The sequence below is a fragment of the Lithobates pipiens genome, unplaced genomic scaffold (genome assembly GCF_037356315.1).
Source record: "Lithobates pipiens isolate NorthernLeopardFrog02 unplaced genomic scaffold, aLitPip1_a1.2 Scaffold_25, whole genome shotgun sequence".
Lineage (NCBI taxonomy): Eukaryota > Metazoa > Chordata > Amphibia > Anura > Ranidae > Lithobates > Lithobates pipiens.
Window position 1 is genome coordinate 46,462,627 of NW_027507787.1, and position 23,464 is coordinate 46,486,090.

The 23,464-nt window shown below is 39.2% G+C and overlaps 1 protein-coding gene across 2 annotated transcripts in view; it reads left to right on the forward strand.

Moving 5' to 3' along the window:
* MICU1 (mitochondrial calcium uptake 1) overlaps positions 1–22,127 on the forward strand; it is a 423,436-nt gene extending 401,309 nt beyond the window's left edge. For both annotated transcript variants that reach the window (XM_077454409.1, XM_077454408.1), the window contains exons 11-12: positions 6,616–6,705; positions 20,140–22,127. In XM_077454409.1, coding sequence (XP_077310535.1) covers positions 6,616–6,705; positions 20,140–20,300 — 251 coding nt within the window. In that variant the 3' untranslated portion in view covers positions 20,301–22,127. The remainder of the gene's footprint in view (positions 1–6,615; positions 6,706–20,139) is intronic.
* The last annotated feature ends 1,337 nt before the right edge of the window (positions 22,128–23,464 follow it).

Below are 23,464 nucleotides of genomic sequence, written 5' to 3' on the forward strand. Positions count from 1 at the left end.
GGGGTTTTGTGCCATCTTGGCATTTTATGGCCTTCAAAACTGTAATAGGTAGTGAGGCGTGAAATCAAAAATTTACGCCCTTAGAAAGCCTGAAGGCGGTGCTTGGTTTTCGGGGCCCTGTACGCGGCTAGGCTCCCAAAAAGTCCCACATATGTGGTATCCCCGTACTCAGGAGAAGCAGCAGAATTTATTTTGGGGTGTCATTTCACATACGCCCATAGCATGTGTGAGCAATATATCATTTAGTGACAACTTTGTGTAAAAAAAAAAAAAAAATTTTTTTTTTGTCATTATTCAATCGCTTGAGGCAAAAAAATAAAATATTCAATGGGCTCAACATGCCTCTTATCAATTTCCTTAGGGGGTCTACTTTCCAAAATGGGGTCATTTGGGGGGGTTTTGTACTGCCCTGTCATTTTAGCACCTCAAGAAATGAGATAGACAGTCGTAAACTAAAAGCTGCGTAAATTCCAGAAAACGTACCTTAGTTTGTAGATGTGACAACTTTTGCGCAAACCAATAAATATACAATTATTGACTTTTTTTTTACCAAAGACATGTGGCTGAATACATTTTGGCCTAAATGTATGACTAAAATTGAGTTTATTGGATTTTTCTAATAACAAAAAGTAGAAAATATCATTTTTTTTCAAAATTTGCGGTCTTTTTACGTTTATATCGCAAAAAATAAAAATCGCAGAGGCAATCAAATACCATCAAAAGAAAGCTCTATTTGTGGGAAGAAAAGGACGCAAATTTTGTTTGGGTACAACATTGCATGACCGCGCAATTACCAGTTAAAGCAGCGCAGTGCCAAAGTGTAAAAAGACCTCTGGTCATTTACCAGCAAAATGGTCCGGTCTGAAAGTGGTTAACCTTAAATTACTAAAAAAACAAGAAGCAATTCATAAGAAATACCCATATTTAAATAGACAGTACATATATCAAGAAAGACAGACTACCAACAGGACATACATAAATGACACATACAACAAACGCAGAAAAATGACACTGGTCTGGACCAAAATGCTGTTGGCTGCCGTAATTAATCCTAGAGATATACTCCAGTTTCTTTAAACATTTAATTAGCAGTCAACAGCAAGCTTAGGGGAGAAGGAAATTAAACTACAATAATTACTAACAGCCTGGTTTCTACCTAGTTTTGTGGTAGAGTGTTCATTGACTAATAAGTATAAGGTGCAAGTCCACCAACTTTAGTATAAACAAATTTCATGCAGATATATACTTTGTTTCAGGAAATTTTTGTCCATACAGATATCTATTCTTTTAAGCGGACTAAGACCGAAGCCACTCAAGGTAAGTGTGTTACAAACCTACCGAGTTTTTCAGACAGTGAGGGTATTAATTGTAATTAGATCTATGGACACCGCGGTATCCCAATAATTCTTTGACTTAAAAATGTTCAGATATATGTACGTTACCACGGCTCTCCTGAGCACCGCTGTCTGGTTCTCTGTTGGAATAAAGACAAAGGGTCCAGCCTTTCACCATTCACTCTGCGGGCGTATCATAGGAACTATAATCCAACATTTAGCCAAGTCCACTCAGTGTGCCACATACACACACCGACCGTACATCAATCGTTTGTTTTCCGATGTGGATTAATTTTGTCAGCACTTGTGGTCCTGCGCTATTAGGAGTACGCCTTATGTAACCCGCATGAGCTGAAGAAGCGCCGGTCTTACTCACAGAGAAGAAAAGGTTTGTAGCCAGTTTTTGGGAAAAAGATACTCTGCTAACCAAGCTGTATCTCGTATCTCCAGCCTATGCAAGGCTCGTTCAGCGTCCTGGTGTGACGTCAACGCGTTTCGCTGGCTATTAGCGTAGCTTCATTTCGGACGATCGTAGTGCAAGCCTACACCTTGAAGGGACAGGTGCCCCCTTTTCCGGTCACGGCCCACTCCACAAGGGCAATCGCAACGTCTTCGGCCTTCCGACACCAATCGTCTGTCGCTCAAGTGTGTAAAGCGGTGACCTGGTCATCTGTCCACACGTTTACCAAGTAATACAAGGTAGACGTCAGTGCATCGGCTGATGCATGTTTTGGCCGCAAAGTTTTGCAGGTGGCCGTATAGTTGCAATTGAATATGCAATATGTTTGATTTTTCCTTTTTTTTCCAGTAAAAACACAGTACCTTTAAGTTAATGCACTGTTGCATTAGTTACCGCAGGTTTTGGTGCGGTTGAGAGTGGTTCCTCCTGTTGAGGTGTACTCTGGTTTTTGTGATGGTTTTTTCCACGCACTGTTGTTTTTGTGGGTAAAGTTTTCACTAGTTCCCACTTACCATGGTGGTTGAAGTTTTATGCTGGTTTTCCCACCCCTCGTTTAGCACTGCTTGGGGGCGTCCCAATGGCTAAGAGAGGAGCTGTCTCGGTCGGTGAATATAAGAGAAAATAGGATTTTTTGTACTCACTGTAAAATCCTTTTCTCTGTAATTCACCGACCGACACAGCAACCGCCCCTCCTTTTTCTCTTTACATTATACTGCTTGTTGACGTACTGATGACTGCATGGCAGGTTGGAGGGTTGTTACCCAAGGGACTGCCCCCTGGGCGGAACTGGAAAGTTCTGAGTGTTACATAACAAGTAATGCCTAGTATTCGCCTAGTGGTGGGCATAACAACCCAATGGCTAAGAGAGGAGGTGTGTCGGTCAGTGAATTACAGAGAAAAGGATTTTACAGTGCAAAAAAAAATCCTATTTGTACTATCCAAAGTAAAAGAACAAGGGCAGAAGATTTAATAGATGGTAATTTGAAAAAATTACTAAAGGTCCACTTTAATAATAGTAAATAAAGTCGACCTGTGTTCGCATTGAATGCTCAGTGGTGTGAGGGGGGAAAAAAGACATTATTTTTGTTTGTTGGTATATGATTGGTGATTAAAGTGAACATACAGTGCCTTGAAATTTTCCACATTTTGTCATGTTAGAACCAAAAATATAAATGTATTTTATGTGATAGACCAACAAAAAATTACACATAATTGTGAAGTGGAAGGAAAATGATAAAATGAAAAATGCACATGTGCAAGAAAAGAAAATGTACGGAGAGAAAAGAAGATTCCGGGCCACGAAAATTATTTTCTGTAGCAACATGAGGTGAAATTGAAGGCTTGGTCAGCCGAATTTTGAAAATCAATGGTGGCATCATTGGCTCACAAAAAAACAAACTTTCTGATTTTGAAAAGAAATTATTATTATTTATTTTTTTAATTTGACCATGTATGGCCTGCATTAGTCATGCACTCCACAAATCTGGGCTTTATGGAAGTGGCGAGAAGAAAGCCATTGTTGAAAGAAAGCCATAAGAAATGCTGTTTTCAGTTTGCGAGAAGCCATGTGGGGGGACACAGCAAACCTGTGGAAGAAGGTGCTCTGGTCATATAAGACCAAGATAGACATTTTTAGCCTAAAAGCAAAATGCTGTGTGTGGCAGAAAACTAACACTATACATCACCCTGAACATACCATCCCCACCGTGATATATGGTGTTGGCAGCATCATGTTTTGGGTATGCTTTTCTTTAGCAGGGACAGGCAAGCAGGTCAGAGTTGATGGGAAGATTAATGGAGCCAAATACAGGGACATTTTAGAAGAAAACGTGTTAGTCTGCAAAAGACTTGAGACTGGGGCAGAGGTTCACCTTCCAACAGGACAATGATTCTAAACATACAGCCAGAGCTACAATGGAATGGTTTAGAGCACAGCGTATTCATGTGTTAGAATGGCCCGGTCAAAGTCTAGACCTGTGGCAAGACTTGAAAATTGCTTTTCACAGACACTGTCCATCCAGTCTGTCAGAGCTTAAGCTATATTGTAAAGAAGAATGAGCAAAAACATCACTCTCTAGATGTGCAAAGCTGTTGGAGACATCCCCAAAAAGATTTGCAGCTAAAGGTGGTTCTACGAAGTATTGACTTGAGGGGGGGGGGGGCTGAATACAAATGCACAACACACTTTTTTCACATATTTATTTGTAAAACCATTTATTTTCCTTCCACTTCACAATTATGTGCCACTTTGTGTTGGTCTATCACATAAAATCCTAATAAAATACATTTACGTTTTTGGTTGTAACATGACAAAATCTGGAAAAAATCAAGGGCTATGATTACTTTTTCAAGGCACTGTAGCTTCCCAGATAGCAAGCAATTGAGCTGCAAGTTTGAAAATGACTTTCTAATCTATAGCTAGACCTACCAGGTTTCACAAGTTTGTTACACAATTGCAGCAAGTCTGCTTTGCTTGACTCCAGATCAGCTTTCTTTGTAAACATTCTGCAAGTTCTGGTTCAGTTATGTTGTGCAATAGTTATCCCACCACAGGGACCACTGTGACTTGCAGAGGACCACTGCAACTTTGCTCTTACTGCAGACTTGCCATGCAAATTTGCTACAAATTGGAAAAGTTTCAACTAGAACTTGTGCTTGAAGTGTCCTGAAAGTGTACAACTTGCCCGTGAAAATGTGCAGCAAGTTAAGATTTACAATTCAATACTGCCACAGATTTGTGGCAAGTTATCCTTGCTATCTGGGTTCACCTTATTTACAAAGTTCAGTGAGCATTCACAGCCTCTCTCTCTTTAATAAATTAACCTCATATTGCACATGGTGTTTTGGCTGCTTTCTGCTTTAAGTATTGGTTTGGTAAATTAAATAAAAGCAGCAGTACTCAAACCCTTTTGGAAGCTGGAGAAATTGTAAATACAGATCCCAGATAACTTATTAGAATTAAATGTTGACCTATTAGAAGTTTCCACAGTCATATCCTTTAAAACCAGTATTTAGTACCAACAGTTTACACAGGGTTTTACATAAATATTGTACATTTACATCAGTCCCTACCTTCAAGGAGTTTACAATCTAAGGTCTTCAACTTACATTCATATGTACACATACTAGGGTCAATTTAGACAGGAGTCCATTAACCAACGAACATGTCTTTGGAGTGTAGGAGGAAAGGGGAGCACCCGGAGGAAATGCACGCAAGCACAGGGAGAATATGCTAACTCCATGTAGGTAGTGTTGTGGTTGAGGTTAGAACATACGAGTCTAGTACTGCCAGGCAGAGGTTTTAACCGCTAAGCCACTGCGCTGACCATTGCATTGTCAAATACTCACTTTTTTGTGTGAAAAATATCTGTGCACCGTTATAAATAGCAGTTTAACATGCACCCCGTCATGTTGGTGACCTTAACTATCCCTTGGCATGTGTAAAAAAAATACCCCCACCCCCATGTTTATTTTTTGAAGTTTGATCACTCAGTTCTCAGTGTTAGACTCTCCCTGATCCTGTAAAAAGTATTTCTCAGGGTACATATTGTATAACACCAATTAGAAATGAGGTTTTAGTACATTACTAATATCACTGAACAATATGAACTATTCCTCACTGATCCCAGCGCCCAAAAGGAAAGCAAGTTCTCAAAATCTCATCCAATTAACAGCTGCTATCATTAATTAAATTACCAATAATATAGACATATAGTATAAATCAACCCTAATCTTTCATGACATTACACTATATTGACAGCGCTAAAATAAAAACATTCTACAATCCAATATACATAAAAAGTATATAAATACAGAAAAAAGATGACAGTTTCTCAAGGAATAGAATGCACCAAAAAGTTTTTTTGAAAGTCCAAACGCAGGTGTTTAAATGCCATCCATTGCAGTATTCCCGAGGTGATGAAAAAGATAGTCCATCTCCCAGTAAAAGACACCAGTGCGTAGTAACTTCACACCAAGTGACACCCCTTTATGGTAAAACACTTACCAGAACTTAAAGGCTTACAGGCACATCACAAAACACATTGGTTCCTCAGATTCCTTATAGTAATGCTTCCAATCAAACCAAATGCCAATACGGTTGTCAGCACTAGTAGTTTAAATACGCTCTATCTTTGGTTCAATAGTACTCTATTCAGCATAGATTCACATGTAGGAAAAATAAAAAATATTCCATAGTGCAAACCATTTTATTTAAAATTCTCATGCGCTTAATGAAACCTACGTACACAATGTACAATCATCAAGTCATTAATCATACGCGGAGCGATCAGGTTTGTCTCACCGCAGTCCTGAGATGCAAAGATGGTAAACGTTCTCAGCGTCCACGGCGGGTCCCGGGTAAAATTTCAAACCTTCTCCCCTGCGATGACATACAGCTGCTTGGTCATGCCCATACGCGTTTCGTCACTACGTCTTCATCTCAGACCCAACAGTGACATAGACTGCAAATAATGTAGCAAACATTATAACCCTTCCTAGATTTGCTCAAAGCCAAACGTAAGTAAATGAACGAAATAAATACATTTTTCAGAATATAACATCAAGTATTGTTTTTAAGCCTCAAATGGGTCTGTCATTACATAAAGGTCTGGTTTACCACAGTGTGACTATTGTTTAAAATTTTAGTTTTTTACTGTATATGTAATAGATTTGTTTTTTCTCTGAAATATTGGGTGCTTAAATATAAAAAAATTGTTTAGCATAATCATAACCAGCTGCACATTGTCAAGAGTCAGGGCAATGTGTAATACTCCTGGGAATTTTAACAAAACTAATTTAGAACTTTTGTTCTCTCCCTAGTTACAATGCAGCAAGTTGCCAGGACAGTGGCCAAAGTGGAGCTCTCTGACCATGTCTGCGATGTAGTCTTTGCACTTTTTGACTGTGACGGTGAGTTTGTATGATGATTAATTTTGTTTATTTATTGATTTTCATTTCCAAGGTTCTTTACTTTTTTACTTGAGGGAAATTTATAATACACTAACTGCTCTGCGGAGAAATTTAAAAAAAAACTCACCTTTTGCCTTTCAAATGTTTATGGAGACCTCCGGCTATTACTTAAAATGTTGTTTTTCTTTTTAACCACTTAAGCCCCAGACCATTTTGCAGGCCAAAGACCAGACCACTTTTTTCGATTCGGCACTGCGTCGCATTAACTGACATTTGTGCGGTCGTGCAACGTGGCTCAGAAACAAAATTGATGTCATTTTTTCCCCACAAATAGAGCTTTCTTTTGGTGGTATTTGATCACCCCTGCAGTTTTTATTTTTTGCGCTATTAAAAAAGAGACAATTTTGAAGAAAAAAAACGCATTATTTTTCACATTTTGCTATAATCCCCCAAAAATGTATAAAAATAACTTTTCCCCCTCAGTTTAGGCCGATACGTATTCTACATATTTTTGGTAAAAAAAAATTGCAATAAGCGATTGATTGATTTGCGTAAAAGTTATAGCGTTTACAAAATGGGGCTTTTTTTTTTATTTATTTTTTAACTAGTAATGGAGGTAATCAGCGATTTTTATTGTGACTGCGACATTATGACAGACACATTGGACATTTTTGACACATTTTTGGGACCATTGTCATTTATACAGCAATCAGTGCTATACAAATGCACTGATTCCTGTGTAAATGATGCTGGAAGTGAGATGGTTAACCACTAGGTGGCAGTGTAGGGGTTAAGTGTGTCCTAGGGCAGTATATCTAACTGTGGGGGGGCGTGGCTGTCTGACACATCACTGATCTCTGCTCCGATCACATGGAGCAGAAATCAGTGACACTGTCACTAGGCATGTGGTTAATGTAAAAAATCTCTGTAGTTTTCTAACCACTTGTGACATATAGCATAGTTTGATGTACCATGCTCTAATTTTTCTTAAATATCTGGACATATTTACTGTAAATGTAAGATGTTGCAAAGCACATAAGTAAAATGTTATTTAGCCACTTCAATACGGGCACTTCCCCCCTTCCTGCCCAGGACAATTTTCAGCTTTCAGTGCTTGTGACGCTTTGAATGACAATTGCGCAGGGATACAACACTGTACCCAAACTAACGTTTTATCATTTTCTTCCCACAAATAGAGCTTTCTTTTTGTGGTATTTGATCACCTCTGCAGTTTTATTTTTTGCTAAACAAACTAAAGACCAAAATTTTCTGTTATAAAATTTTGTTTTTTCCTTCACTGATGGGCACTGATGAGGCGGCACTGATGGGCAACACTGATGGGCATTGATAAGCAGCACTAATGGCACTGGATAGGCAGCACTGATGAGGAGCTACTGATGGGCATTACTGATGGGGCACTGATTGGCACATTGGGCACTGATTGGCACTTTGGGCACTGATGGGATGCTGATGGGGCACAGACTGGCAGCTGATGGGCTCCTCTCATGGGGGCTGCACTAATAATCAATTTGCTGATTATCAGTGCAGACTCCCCTCTGACAGAGAGAGCGGCCAGTCGGCTGTCCCTGTCAGCGTGAACCGAGGAAAGCCATTTACCCGCACTTCCTGATTCACCCTGTGATTTTTCACAGCTGATCACGTGGTAAGGAGCCTCTGTTAGAGGCTCCTTACCACGTTCAGAGATACGGTGTGTCAGAGTGACACACAGCACCAATGATTGCAGCGCTGTGGGTGCTCGCTGTCATGTTATCCTGAAAGATGTCATATGACGCCCCGTCAGGATAACGGAATGAGGACCAGGCGGGAAGTGGTTAAACACAAGAGAGAACACATACAATTTAACCTCCCTGGCGGTCTGATTATGTCAGTATTTTTGAATGTCAAAGCAGTAAATTATTTTGCATGGAAATTGGTTGTTTTTTATTGTAGGTCTGTAATTCTTAGGAATAACTCAAATCTGTCCAGACGAGAGTCTAGTAGACATCTCGGGTATGATAAAGTTTGAAACACGAAACAATAATATAATAAATAATTATAAATCATTATAAAAAATAATATAATAATACATTTTATTCAATAATGTAGTCAAACCAAAAACACTGATGTGTGTCCAAACAAGGGTGCAATATTACTAGTCACTGTAATTCTAGACACTGCATATTGGTTTAGTAAACATCATGGGTATGAAAAATTCGTCACACTCCAGACAATGGAACCTGGTTTCCTTTCTAATTTTCTTTCCACTGTCATCTTGCTTCGAGCATCAAACCACGCACATCCTTGTAGGTGCTGACTTTTTCTCGGTTGGGGGGATGTAGTCCATGAAGTGACGACCAGTCAAGCGTTCCGGATTGACAATGTCAACAGCACGACGTCCAATTCTATTAACAGCCATTGATGGTGCTTGGTTCACAAAGATATGTTTGGCAACTTTCCAAAGTAATTCAGAATGATTTTTTTTTTTAGCAGAATATACGAATTCAACAAGCATTGCTCAAGAAGATGCCTGAAGTTCTTCTTGTAGTACTTTGCGGATTTCCTCATTGCTGGGTAGAATGTGATTACTTGGTTGACTCTATCGACACCTCCTATGGTGTTGTAGTCTACTTGTGGCTTCATGATTTCTTTCCCATCTTTCGTGCATACCAGTAGTGGTATTATGAACTGTACTCATAAGATACACATCTTTCTTGTCATGCCATTGCAGTGCCATTTTGCCTGTCTGCCAGGAAACCATTTCATCAGTCTTCAGCTTCTTATTGCTAAACATTGGTGGCATGTAGCGCCCTTTATCCCTAATGGGCTGACTGACTGACTACATTTGGAATTTAGTCATATAACCTGTAAAAGGAACAAAATTCAATCCAAAATACAGCAACTATGGAATGGCAACATCTTCCTTTCTTGTACTCAATTAGCCATCGCTAAATCAGGGCAATTGCGCAACAACTGCCAAATTTTATATGCCTCCTGAACTTTGAGTTTCTTTTGCAAAACAAAACAGATGCCTATGTCCATAGGCATCTGTTTTGTTTTGCAAAAGAAACTCAAAGTTCAGGAGGCATATAAAATTTGGCAGTTGTTGCGCAATTGCCCTGATTTAGCGATGGCTAATTGAGTACAAGAAAGGAAGATGTTGCCATTCCATAGTTGCTGTATTTTGGATTGAATTTTGTTCCTTTTACAGGTTATATGACTAAATTCCAAATGTAGTCAGTTGACGATCCGCATAGCATGTAGGGTTTTGTGCCAAATCGTGCTCTTTGTTGCAATATATTGTACCCAGTTTAGCCTTCCCTTATAGGCCATTAGACTTTCATCTATGCTAATATCTCTTTTCGGCACATTAGCTCCATTGGAAATTCTTTATAATCATTTGAGATACTTGCCTTTTTTTTTTTTTTTTTTTTTTTTAGTTTTGGTGCAGGATGAGTAGTTTCATCAAATTCTAAGTTGTTTTCGAAGTGTAAATATTTCATGATCAGAGAAAATCTGTACTCTGACATGATGGTGCCAAAGAATGGAGTGGCAAGTAAGTTCACCACTCCCTGAAGTATTAGGCCCAGAAATTTTGAAATGTCATCTTTGGTCACTGGTTCCCACTTTCTGCTTCCTGGAAATTTCCGATGCGTAGTCACTAATTGTTGCTCTTTGTACCGGTTTGTCTCAGTAACAATCTTTTCAATATCCTTATCAGTCAGAATTAATTAGAGTAAGTATGCCAAGGGGTTGTTGTGTTCAACGTCTACTTTCATACCAAATGCTCCAGTAAATGGGAATCTTGAGGGCGCTGCCTGATCCATACCACAGTCAATAGAGCACCAAGTTTGCACATCACTAAGCTTAGTCGCAAAATCGTTGCTGTCATCACTTTGTGAGTGATGATGAATTTCCCCACAAATCACTATCGCTCAATTCTGCAAGTGATTCTAATTCACTATCGCAGTTTTCTAGCTAGTCTAAAACCACTTTTGACCTAAAGGGACGCTTTTTGGATGCCATGGATTTCTCAAGTTTCCAGGCAGAAAGAATGGTAAAAGTTCAGACAGGGCACTGGACAAAGCACTAGGGACAAAACTGAGGTGAAATGATTTTATACAGTAATGTAATCCTAGCAGATTATAGTGTATTGTGTGTATGTTCTGTTTTGAACTTTTTGAATCTTCCGCTCCCCTGTGTCACGGCACTCGCAGGGAAGGGAATCCGGAAGACAGATGCATCGGCTGGAGTACACAGTGGGAGGGCATCAGGGGATCGTAGGGACAAGGTAAGTAACAGTATAGGGATACTAAAGTGTAACCCCGAGTGTGGTTTGGGGTTCCCGCTTTTGGTACCGAAAATGAATCGCAAGCCACACTCTGGATTACTGCCAGGGAGGTTAAAATGATTGTAAAGGAAATGTATTTAAAAAAAAAAAAAAAAAAAACATGTAATACTTAGCTGCTCTGTGCAGTGGTTTTGCACAAAGCAGCACCGATCCTCCCCTTCTTAGTTCCCCCCCGCCAGCGCTTTGTGGGCCCCACCCCCTTGCCGAGTACCCCCATAGCAAGCCACTTACTGTGGGGGGGACTCGTGCTCTGCTCACTCCTGAGCTGGCGCTCTGCGTCCATAAGGCACAGAGAAAAGGTATACCTGTGCTCAAATGCCAATAGCTTGTACATGTATTTAAACTATCAGGTGCTAAAGGAGTGTGACCACATAATCAACACTAAAAATTCTGGATGGACCCTCTGCACACTGCTATACACTCTTTCCAGCAAACTATGCAATGAAAAACGGGGATTTTTAGTTCACATATATTACAATACATGCTTATGCCGGCCAGCTGCGTCAAAGCATGTTTTGCAATATGTATAAACTAAAAATTCCTGATTTTCTTTGCATCGTTTCCTGGAAATGGTGTATAGCAGTGTGCAGAGGGTCAATCCAGAATTCATAAGACAGAGAGAACAGCTCAGCCCCGGCCCCTGCTCCTGCCTCACCAGCTGTGTTTCTGCATCTCACCCAATCAGGAGGGAGAGACCCGGGAGAGCCTTGGGTCTTGTGCACATCGCTTGATCAAGATCAGGCTTAGGCAAGTATTAGGGGGAGAGCTGTACACTGAAGGTTTTTTTACCTTCATGGATAGAATGTATGAAGGTAAAAAAACCTTCAGCCCTTACAGCCACTTTAGGCAAAATAATTCACCTGTTTCCACAAATACATTTTTTTACTTTATTAAGATATTCATCTCAAAATCATTTTTTTCAGAAGCTATGCACATCCAAATTATGATGGTGACTATAAGACAGTATCTTGGATGCTTTAGCTATGTGAGAAAGATGGAAAGACCAAGGAGGAGTTAGATTCATAATGTGGAAAAGGAAGCTGGAAAATATAAAGCAATGGAGTCAAATCGGCTAAATGTTTGCAAGGGACCAGTGCACTTTCAAAGACCGCAGCTTTTCTACAGTCTATACATTTTATTTCAGTCAGTTATTCTGTTTTATTGTGCAGCTGTCACCAACTCATCATATCTCTCTTGGAGAGAGACTTGCACCTTGTGTAAACAGCTTGTTACCTGTTTAACCACTAGGCTTCCGCGCTATAGCCAAAAGACTGCTACAATGTGGACTCCAGTTGCCAGGTGGGCGTCCCTGGACATCCTCTTGTTTATTTCCCCTCTGCGTGCCGCTGCGGCACTCATCGGGAAAATTGTGTGTTGGCCATGTCCCTTGGACAAAGCCAATCACAGATCGTGCTAAATGGCTAATCACAGTGGCCATTTAGCACTCGATCTGAGTGTCCAATGAGAGATGATCTCATATGTAAACACATGAGATCATCTCTCGTCATCGGCTCTCCCTTCTCGCACAGAGACAGCGTGTGAGGAGGGAGAGCTAATGGCTGCAGCGTGAGTGTTAGAAAAAAATAAAGTGCCCACAGTGCCATCTGTCCCCAGTGCCACATATAAGTGCTATCTGTCATCAGTGCCACGTATTAGTGCCACGTGTCATCAGTACCACATATTAGTGCCATCTGTCATCACTGTCACGTTTCATCAGTGTCACGTGCCATCTGTCATCGGTGCCACGTGTCATTAGTGTCATCTGTCATCAGTGCCACGTATTAGTGCCATCTGTGAGCAGTGTCACATGCCATCTGTCATCAGTGCCACGTCAGTGTCATGTGTCAGTATCCTAGTGCTCCAGGGCCTTCAAAAGTGTAATAGGTAGTCAACAAGTTATATGTGTAATTTATGCTCCTAGAACACGTGACAGTGCTGCCTGCATGTTGGGCCTCTCTAAGTGACTAGGCTGTGTAAAAGTTCCACACATGTGGTATCGTAATACTCAGGAGGAGCAGCAGAATATATTTTGGGGTGTTATTTGTGGTATACACAGGCCATGTGAGAGAAATAACCTATTACAATGACAATTTTGTGGGGAAAAAAAAATCTTCATTTTGCAAAGAATTATGGGGGAAAAAATGACAACATCAAAAACCTCACCATGCATCTCACTAAATACCTTGGAATGTCTAACTTAAAAAAGGGGGTCATTTGGGGGGTATTTGTACTGTCCTAGCTTGTTCGGGTCACAAGAAATGAGATAGGCCACCAGTACATCAGGTGTGATTAATTTTTTATGATTTGCACCACAGCTTGTAGGCTTTCGAACTTTCACACAGACACAAGCAACAGTCCACCAGCAGAACACACAAACCTTACCTTCTTTTCCTTGCCATTTCTTTTATCTATGGGGAGCAAAGAAAATACCCATTACTTGCATGTGACCGAATTAGTTCTTGCTGATTTGCTTAGCACTGTCACATGGGAACAGAGAGACGATCTATCCTGTGTAAGTTCTGAATAAAAAAATCCAACTTTTTTTGATTCCTGCAGCTGAATGGAATAGTGGAAGAGCAAATAGAAGGGATAAGTATTCACTTTTTGGGATAGTAGGAATAAAGTGAGCCTGTCGCTTTGCCCTATATAGCAAAGTACTGATTTATTTTAAAGGATAAATTCACCTTTAGTAACATGTTACACCCATATGTTGCTAACTGCACATATTACTAACTGAGCATCCACCACACCCCTGTAAGTGCGATGTGCATTTTTTTTGAAAGAGCAAACTTGTTCTTTAACCACTTCAACCCCGGAAGGATTTACCCCTTTCCTGACCAGAGCACTTTTTGCGATTTCGTCATTGCGACGCTTTAACTGACAATTGCGCGGTCGTGCGATGTTGCTCCCAAACAAAATTGGCGTCCTTTTTCCCCACAAATAGAGCGTTCTTTTGGTGGTATTTGATCACCCCTGCGGTTGCGACAATTTTGAAAAAAAACAAATTTTTTACTTTTTGCTATAATATACCCCAAAAATGTATAAAAAAACTTTTTTCCCTCAGTTTAGGCCAATACGTATTTTTACTTTTTTTTAATAATAATGTAAAATTGTCACTGGCAGTGAAGGGGTTAACCACTAGGGGGTGGGGAGGGGTTAAGTGTGTCCCAGGGGAGTGTTTCTAACTGTCTGGGGGTGAGCTTGTGTGACGTGGACACTGATCACTGCTCCCGATGACAGGGAGCAGACGATCAGTGTCCTGTCATTAGGCAGAATGGGGATATGCTGTTTACATCGGTATCTCCCCGTTCTTAAGCTCTGTGACACAATCGGGGTTATCCCTGCGGCGATCGAGGCCGTAGGTCCCGTGGGCGCGGTCACGGCAGGCGCGCTAGCGCACAGAGGGAATTTCAAAGTAACGTACGGGTACGTTACTCTGCCCAGCCTTGCCATTCTGCCGACGTATATATGCCGAAGCGGTCGGCAAGTGGTTAAGGCCTAAAAGAAAGTGTTTTACTTTTTTCTCAATGCAAGTGTAAAAAAAAAAACTGTTACGTTATTTCTGCATTCATCAATTGAATTACATTTCAGTGTTTTTTGCCAAGGCTATGATTCTAGTCTGGTCTGGTCTAGTCTAGTCCACAGGACTTGTTACATAAGCTTGTAATAGTAAGATTTAATTTATGTGACTAATTATCATTGCCATATAAACCCTTTAGATCAGGGATCTTCAAACTACGGCCCTCCAGCTGTTGCAGAACTACACATCCCATGAGGCATTGTAAAACTCTGACATTCACAGACATGACTAGGCATGATGGGAATTGTAGTTCCTGAACGACTGGAGGGCCGTAGTTTGAGGACCCCTGCTTTAGATCATATGTTCAGTTTGATAATCGGCCACATGCCTGATATTATATTCCTTTTGACATCTGCATGATGAGCATTAGCAAGTTCTGTAGTTTAACATGCTGGAATTCACATTTTTCCAGTCATATCATAATGATATTGTTAAGTGACACTGGCATAAAGGTATGATTGTGAAGAATTATGACTTGGCCTATTCTTTGCTGTCCTTTCAGATGAGTCGTGTGCTTGCATCTCATTTGAGGTGCGGCGCTGCATGCCAAATCTAAATACTATGCATTAAGGTGAAAAAACAAAAAAACTTCTGATACTGAACAGCCCCCCCCCCCCCCCCATTTTACACACCTGAGCCCGTTCGTTCCCAAGGCCGAGACATTCCCTTCCTCTCTGCCCGTTGTCACGGCTCTTGATTGGATAGATTGATAGCAGCACAGCCATTGGCTCCCGCTGCTGTCAATCAAATCCAATGAAACGAGCGCCAAATCCTGCATTCAGTGTGAATAGAAACAGAAGCAGGATTTGGGAGCTTGCTTTCACCGGTGTCCATCTTAGGAGAACCTTTTCCAACGTGGGCACTCAATGCATGGAGGAGCTACCAGTGCCACCGGGGGACCCCAGAAGAGGAGGACCGGGTCCATTCTGTGCAAAACTAACTGCACAGTAAAGGTAAGTATGACATGTTAAAAAAAAAAAGAGGTTTTACAACCCCTTTAAAGCTAATGGTTGCTTGCAGACATATGTTAGTTTGAGCAAACATTTATAGCAGTAATGTATGTATGGGCTAAGAATCAAGCAATCGCAAGAGTTCAGCATCAACATCTTTTTATCAGTCACTGTTTGTCCAGGATAATGGAAAAGTCTATAGCTTTTTTTAGAATTTACTTCAACAGTCCTACAGTGATGTTGGTACAGCGGTAGTCAAGTTCTAATGTTGAATTGATAAGACATTATATTTTTTATAGCCATTGTTGCCGAAGCTCTGTTGCTGATATGCTTTAGGTTAATAAAATGTAGGCACTGGCTTTTAAAGAATTCCTAAAATAAAATATAACTGCGCTACCAGAAATTCAAAACACAATACAAGCAGCCAACATTGACAATAATACAATTGCATAAAAGATAAAAACCAAAAAATGTAGCGCTCAAAATAGAAAACACCTCGTGGAGAGAAATGTTATAACACACAAAACGTATAAATGTAATAGATAGCGTAGCCAAGCTACACCAAATAAAGGCAAGTGCACTTAGTATAACTACACAAGTGTGAAAAAGTCTTTGTGACTCGTGACATGAAAAAACAAAAAAAGTTCAAATAATGGATGTACCAAGTGGCCTGGGACTATACCAAGACCCTACTTAAGAAAAGACAATAGTCTCTATAATCCTAGATGATCACTTCACGGTAGAGAGTAGTCAGGATCTGTTGCAATGCCACACGTCAAAATACCCCAGAGGTGAAGACAGCAGCTGGATGTCACCCTTCATACAGATACCACGTTATAAACGGGAAAGGTAATGGCTACGCTTACCCGAAGATGTAAAAACAAATTTGCTTGAAACAATCTTATTTATCCACAATTTTGAAAGGGTGCCAAGAATTTTGACCAGCCTTTTTGGAGTTTTGTGTGATGATATATCCAATTTGCTTTTTTTTGTTTTGTTCCAATACACACAAAGGGAGTAAACGTGTGTATAGCATAACATGTGTTACTGCAATACTTTTCTGTGAGAAATGCTTGATTTTCTGGAAAAATTTCTGTGGTGCCAACAATTTGGCCCAGAATTGTGTATGTATGTATGTGTGTGTGTGTATATATATATATATATATATATATATATCACTTTTTTTTGGGGGGGGGGGGGTTGTTAGGTGAACTAATTTATTGTTTAGTTTTTATCTTTTATATTTTCAAATTGTTAAATAGCACTATTTTTGATTGGTTAAAAGTAAATGTATTAGAATTCAAGTTATTTGAAGTATATGAAATACATATATAGGAATATATAAGGTATATGATTTGGGTGTGCATTTATACTAACTGTATATTATCTTTCGTTTTGAAAGCACTACACTGTTTTTACTGATTGTCATTTATACTGTGGTTAAGTGATTGCACAGGACGGCTTTCACAGATATTAATCATAGGATTTAGAGCAGCACAGGTGTTTTTTTTATTTTCCTTTTATATAGAAAAAATCCTTTGCTATCCAAAAATACCATTAGCGCAAGACTAGCATTTGCCATTGAACAAACACCAGGCCTTCTATGTGCTGCGGACTGATAAATCAATATAGAGTTTTTGGCTTTAGTAACAGTGGGCCAGCTTGGTGCAAACTGAAGACAACATTTCAGGAGATTAAAGGTTAAGTTCACCTTTTAAAAAATAAATAATAAATGCACATTCTTTGCAGGTAAAAAATGTGCATTTATAAAAAAAATTTGCAAAGGAACCTGCAGAGCATTGAACCCATGATTAGCAGATCACAAGTGCAATGTCCAGCTCCTGCAGACTCTCAGGATAGCTGTCTGCTCGTACAGGTAGGCAGTTAACTGAGAGCAGGAAGATCATTGGACTATGAGGACGCTCACCACCTCAAAGTTCTACAACTACAAGCTCTCAGCCACAATGGCGAATTATGCATCCTTGGGGGCGGAGCCCCGCTGGTTTCAAATAGTGACAGTGGGTGCAAGGAGAAGATCCGCTGGCACAGCGCGGGTTAAGGGTTATGGTGGGGGGTGATGCTGAAACATGTTACAAATTCCACCCTAAAAACAGTTGGAACATGTAACATGTTCCAAAAGTGAACTTAGCCTTTAACCTCATAAAACTGAGAAGGATGGTGATGCTATGTTATTTTATTTTATGTTATGGTGATGTTATAGTTTGGGTTTGCTTTACCGCTTCTGGGCCCAAGTAGCTTGCAGTTAACCAGTTAGTTATCAATTCTGCATATCAAAGTGTGCTTGATGAGAATGTGAGGTCATCTGTCTAAAAGTTAAAGTTGGGGTGGAAATGAATCTTTCATCAAGATATTGATCCAAAGTTCATTAGCATAGTCACCAAGGAATAGCTCCAAAAGAGGAAATTATGGGTTGTGGACTGGTTTAGTCAAAGCCATAATTTGAACCACATTGAAATCTTCTGGGGTATTTGAAACAGGCAGTTCATGCAAGGAAAACCGCAAATATCTTACAATTTCAAAATAAGAAATTTTGCATGTCAGAATGGTTAAAAATGTCATGATGTCAGAGATTGGTGGACAGTTATAAAATAAAATACCTAAAATAAGGAATCTCTGGGGAAATACTAGCTTCTGAGGCTAAAGGTGTACTTAAAGTGATACTAAACACACTGTTTAATTTACATTGTAGCTTTTATTTTTGTATGTGGATGATGGCACTGTAGTTATTTTAAGAAAAAAATCTAAGTAATCGATATACAGCTTGCAAAAAGAAGGGGGGAAATACTGCGCTACCTAAAATAAGTGAAAAATGAAGCTGCTAACAGTCAAACAAGCATGTGAAACAAAAATGTGTAGCGGTTAAGAATAATAACACATGCATATATACATGATAATGAAGTGAAAACCATACACATAGATGTGTAGAAAAGTGTCCAAAAAGTATGTGAAATATGGAGTCACCCAAAAGCAACCCCATAGGTGCTGTGACTACATATAACAATTAATAAAAATAGTGAAAAAAGTTCATTGGAGTCTCCCTTCTTGAACTCTGATGCAGACAGGAGTGTGTCACTCAAATTCAAAGCCACCATAAACATACGATAGGATACGCTTACCAGCAGTGGTGGACACACATACCATACGGCAGTGGGTTAAATTCGCCTGTGATTCTCCTGTTGGTGTCACCTGGAACGTGTAGATGACCATGGGAACGTGGACGAAACAGCCAAAGGTATCTCCAGTGTGTCCAGGATCACGAGTAGTAAAGTGGAATATAAAAAAAATGGGAGGAAAAAGCTCCATATAGTGCAGATCAACCAATAATGTTTTATTGGAATAAATTCTCAGAACAATTTGCAAGATAAAAACATAAAAACAATCCAAACTCAAGTACGGTAAAATAGAAACGATAAAAAAGCAATGTGGGAGTCTCAAATGAGCTTGCTCATCATTCTGCTATAGGCCGGGCGGGAAGTGGTTAAAGCTCCATTTAGAGTTCCACCCTAAATTGTAAGCTCCGCTTATCTACTTCTTCCCCCCCTCCATTGCCACGTTTGACACCTTTCGAGGGGGGGGGGACACATCGGCTGGGGGTGGCAAGATCGCTTGATTCCAGCACAGGTGAGTGTCCTAATATTAAATGTCAGCAGCTAAAGTATGTGTACCCGCAGATTTTTTATTAATTTTTTTGCTGGGGAGAGAGGAACTCTGCTTTTCCACAGTACACCATTACAATAATTGATTTTCTTGTTGAATAAATGTTTTAAAAGGCACATTTTTTTTTAATTTGTAGGCACCATGTAAAGAATATCTGATGTTTAACTTTTCATATAGGCTAAAAACATTGTCAACAGTTTTCATGGAGTATACTTGTTTTTTCACATAACATCACCATTGTCTTTAGATCCGTCACCATTCTGGCTGAGTAGCAGAGTCTCTAGTCAGGGTCCACAACCTTTATAGAAGGACAAGGGCAATTAGTAGTAGAGGCAACGTGAATCCCTCTTATTCAACACTTCCCATAATGGAAACCAATGGGCATTCAACTCTGATGGTATTGCTGATGTCTTTTTTTTTTTTTTTTTTTTTTTTTTTTTTTTTTTTTTTTTTTTTTTGCCCTCTAGGGTCTTTTTCATCACAATACAATCGCAGAAATGCCTAGCCTAGCTCAGCTCTGCTGATGAATTGCATAGATAATATTTAAGTCCCTATAAATTGATTTATAAAGATATTCAAGTAAGACGCAAAATTATTGAGACCATATAAATCAATGAAAGGATAGCATAATTTACATAGAGACTAATGTGATTGTTTTGTTGTGCTTAACAATACAAATCGGCTTGTATGTATACTTTCCTTATGTAAATATTTCAAATGCTTACCAGGACTGTGGATGTACTAAATGTCTTAGCATTTGTTGCATTCTGCAGGCAAACTGTTTTTGAGACAATGGTTATATAATAAAAGATGAACTGCCATAATATATATAGTCTTGTTTAACATAAAAATTATCTCTTTCTGATGTTTTGTGGCAGGGAACGGAGAATTGAGCAATAAAGAGTTCATTGCTATCATGAAGCAGCGTTTGATGAGAGGACTGGAAAAGCCAAAAGATATGGGATTCCATCGCCTTGTAAGAGCTATGTGGAAGTGTGCCCAGGAGACAGCCTGGGACTTCTCTTTACCTAAAGCATAAGAAGAAAAGAACCTCACTGGGATTCTGAAGACTATACAGACTGCAATCTGAGAATGTAATGGGGTTTGGTCCTTGAGCAAAAAGTTTAAAATGCTTGAATTATCAGCATTGTCACATGCTATGGCTCAGCTTGACCGCACCACATATTTCACTCCCCCCCCCCCCCCCACCCAATCTTGCATATATTTTATTAAAAAAACACACAAAATGCAAAACAATTACATTAATAAGCACCATTTATAAATTATTATCAAACTTAACGTACCCATAATTACCCATTACAAAAGGCAAATCCATTTTGCACTGAAAGAGCACTTGGAAGTGCAGTCGCTCTAAATCTAAGGCATAGATCTGAAATGAGTGTAAGCTCTGCTGATTTTATCATCCAATCATGTGCAAGCTAAAATACTGTTTATTTTCCTTGCATGTCCCCCTTGGATCTACAGTGACTTTACTTCCAAGTGCACTTTCAGCGCACTTTCAAGTCCACTTGCAGTGCAAAGTGGATTTTCCTTTTAGTAAATAACCCCCCATGTGATGCTTGTTAAGACAGACATCTTTTGAATGATCTTTGATGCTCTTGACATACTAAGTTCCTTTTTGCATAAGGTATGATATTTCATAATGTGAAACTTGTCCCTTCAGTCACAATTAATAACTGAAGTGGGCCTAATTCCTACTTGCTGTTTACATATCATTCAGCTTAGATGTGTCTTTTTTAACTTGTGTTTTACAGCCGTTCTTAACTCATGCAGACAGACATTCATGTCGAGCCAAACCAGTAGCACCAAACATATTGATACCGCTGCCTACGTCTCCTACTTATACATTTGAAGCACATACAGAAAATCTAGACAGATAAAATATGCTTATGATGACAGTCAGTTTCATCTGTACTTTCAGTCCTGAAGGTGCTGACTGGACTGAACTGGAGGGAGGATAGGAAATGGGAAGAGGTTTGAGATTTCCAGTACAACCCCTATAAATGCTATCTGTGCTGATGTGTTGATCTTCACTTATTGAATTATATTTCTTTTGGTTATGTCTTAGCTTTGTTTATTTTAATTTTATACCTCCTAGTGCAGTGATGGTGAACCTTGGCACCCCAGATGTTTTGGAACTACATTTCCCATGATGTTCAGGCATTCTGCAGTGAAGCTGAGCATCATGGGAATTGTAGTTCCAAAACATCTGGGGTGCCAAGGTTCACCATCCCTGTCCTAGTGACTATTAAAATAAAATTACAATTATACTGTTACCAAAGGGTGGCAAAATATTTTATAGGTTTCTTTCTAGCATCTATAAAATATAATTTGTTTAAAATGATCTCCAAAGAGTAACAAGTTCACTAGTCATCAGACTATTTTATTTTTCATTTACACTCTCAATGAGAAAGTCAGCCTCAAGGTCCTATCGGTGCTATCCCATCAATACAGTGTTCCAACCTTAGGGAAAAACTATAAACAGTGCACACACATTTACTGACTGCAATCATTGACATAGCTTTAATATTTCAAGTTACAGATACATATATTGCTAGCTAATTCAAACCAATAAACATTAACAAAAAAAGGGCAGAACTGATTATAGTTTACTTTTATGCAAAGGTTTAACAGAACTATTCCCACTGAACATGCCAATAAATGTGCATGGAATTTGTCTAACAACTATTAATTATGGTACTATTGGGGACCCATGCATTGTTTAGCCATATATTTGAACTGAACATTGGAAGTGCTATTAAGGGAATTTAGATTTGATTCAGTGAGAAGGGATATAAGGTTATGCAATTGTAAATGAGCAATAAAATATGTTTTGTTGAAATAAGTGTGTGACTAATGAATGGTGGTGTATTGTCATTTTAATGTGTGAATTGTTTCAATTATTTAGCTTGTATGATTATGCTTTAGCCTGTAATGTAAAAAGGGAAGGGGGCATTGTGAGACTTGTATGAAGTGCATGTGACTACGTCGCCATCCCTGATTCAGTAGAAATGAAGAAGAAATAAATGGCACTTTATATGAGGTACGGCAACAGAAAAGCAGTCGGTGTAAAAACACAATATTTATTGCTTAGTAATGATTACATAACATAATAGAAAATTCATTCTAAAGCCTCATACACATGATCGGATTTTCTGACAGGAATTATGTGATGAAAGGCTTTTAGCGGAAGATCCGACCGTTTGTACGCTCCATCGGACAGTTGTTGGATTTTCTGTGGACAAATGGATAGCAGGCTTTAAAATTTTCCACGGACAGATGTCTGTTGTTGGATTTTCCGAGCGTGTGTACACAACTCCAAAGTACAAACACGCATGCTCAGAAGCAAGGATGAGCCAGAAGCGGTTAGTCTTGTAAACTAGTGTTCGCAATGGAGAATTAATATTCGTGATGTGACAAATTATGTAATCTCGGAATACAGCGCACATTCTCTTCTTCTTTAATGGGATAACAACGAAGCTGCTTTGCTGGTGATACTGAGTTATTGCAAACAAATTTTCAAAGGCTTTTTTTTTCTAGTGATATCAAGAATAATATTATGCTTGTTATTTATTTTTATTTATTTATTACAACACCATTATCCCTTAGTTTTTAAGATCAAAGATACAACTATGTTGGTGCCCCTTGTTAATTTTACATTGGGAGTAGGCAGTTCGATTTAAAAAAATACAAACTGTAATTTGAAGTAAAACACATATCAAAGTATTATTTGCCACAGTTTTTTTTATTGTGCATTAAAAAAAAAGAACAAATAAAATTAATCATGCTATCTGCCAATAGAACTTTACTATAAAGTGCATTCTATGCAACCAAAAATATAGAAAGTATACCAAATCAAATCATTATTCAACCAAAAAATTAAATAAAATCCTCATGCATTTGTCCTTGGACTTGGGTCAAGGCAATAACTCCAAGGTCAATAATAACACGTTATCGCTTCTGATTCTGCAACATGGCTGGTTGACGAACGGCCGTTCAGAAACTAAATGAAAAGCATGAATCAACACTCTTCAAACTTCTACTAATATGAAATTGGCAGAAGGAGCCCAAAGGGTGTCGCTAAAGAGCTGAAAAAACAGTACATCACTACCAGGGATGAGCTCAGGCGTATTCGCACACTGCACGTGCAGAGCCCGCCAGGAAGTCGGCACAGCGCTGCGC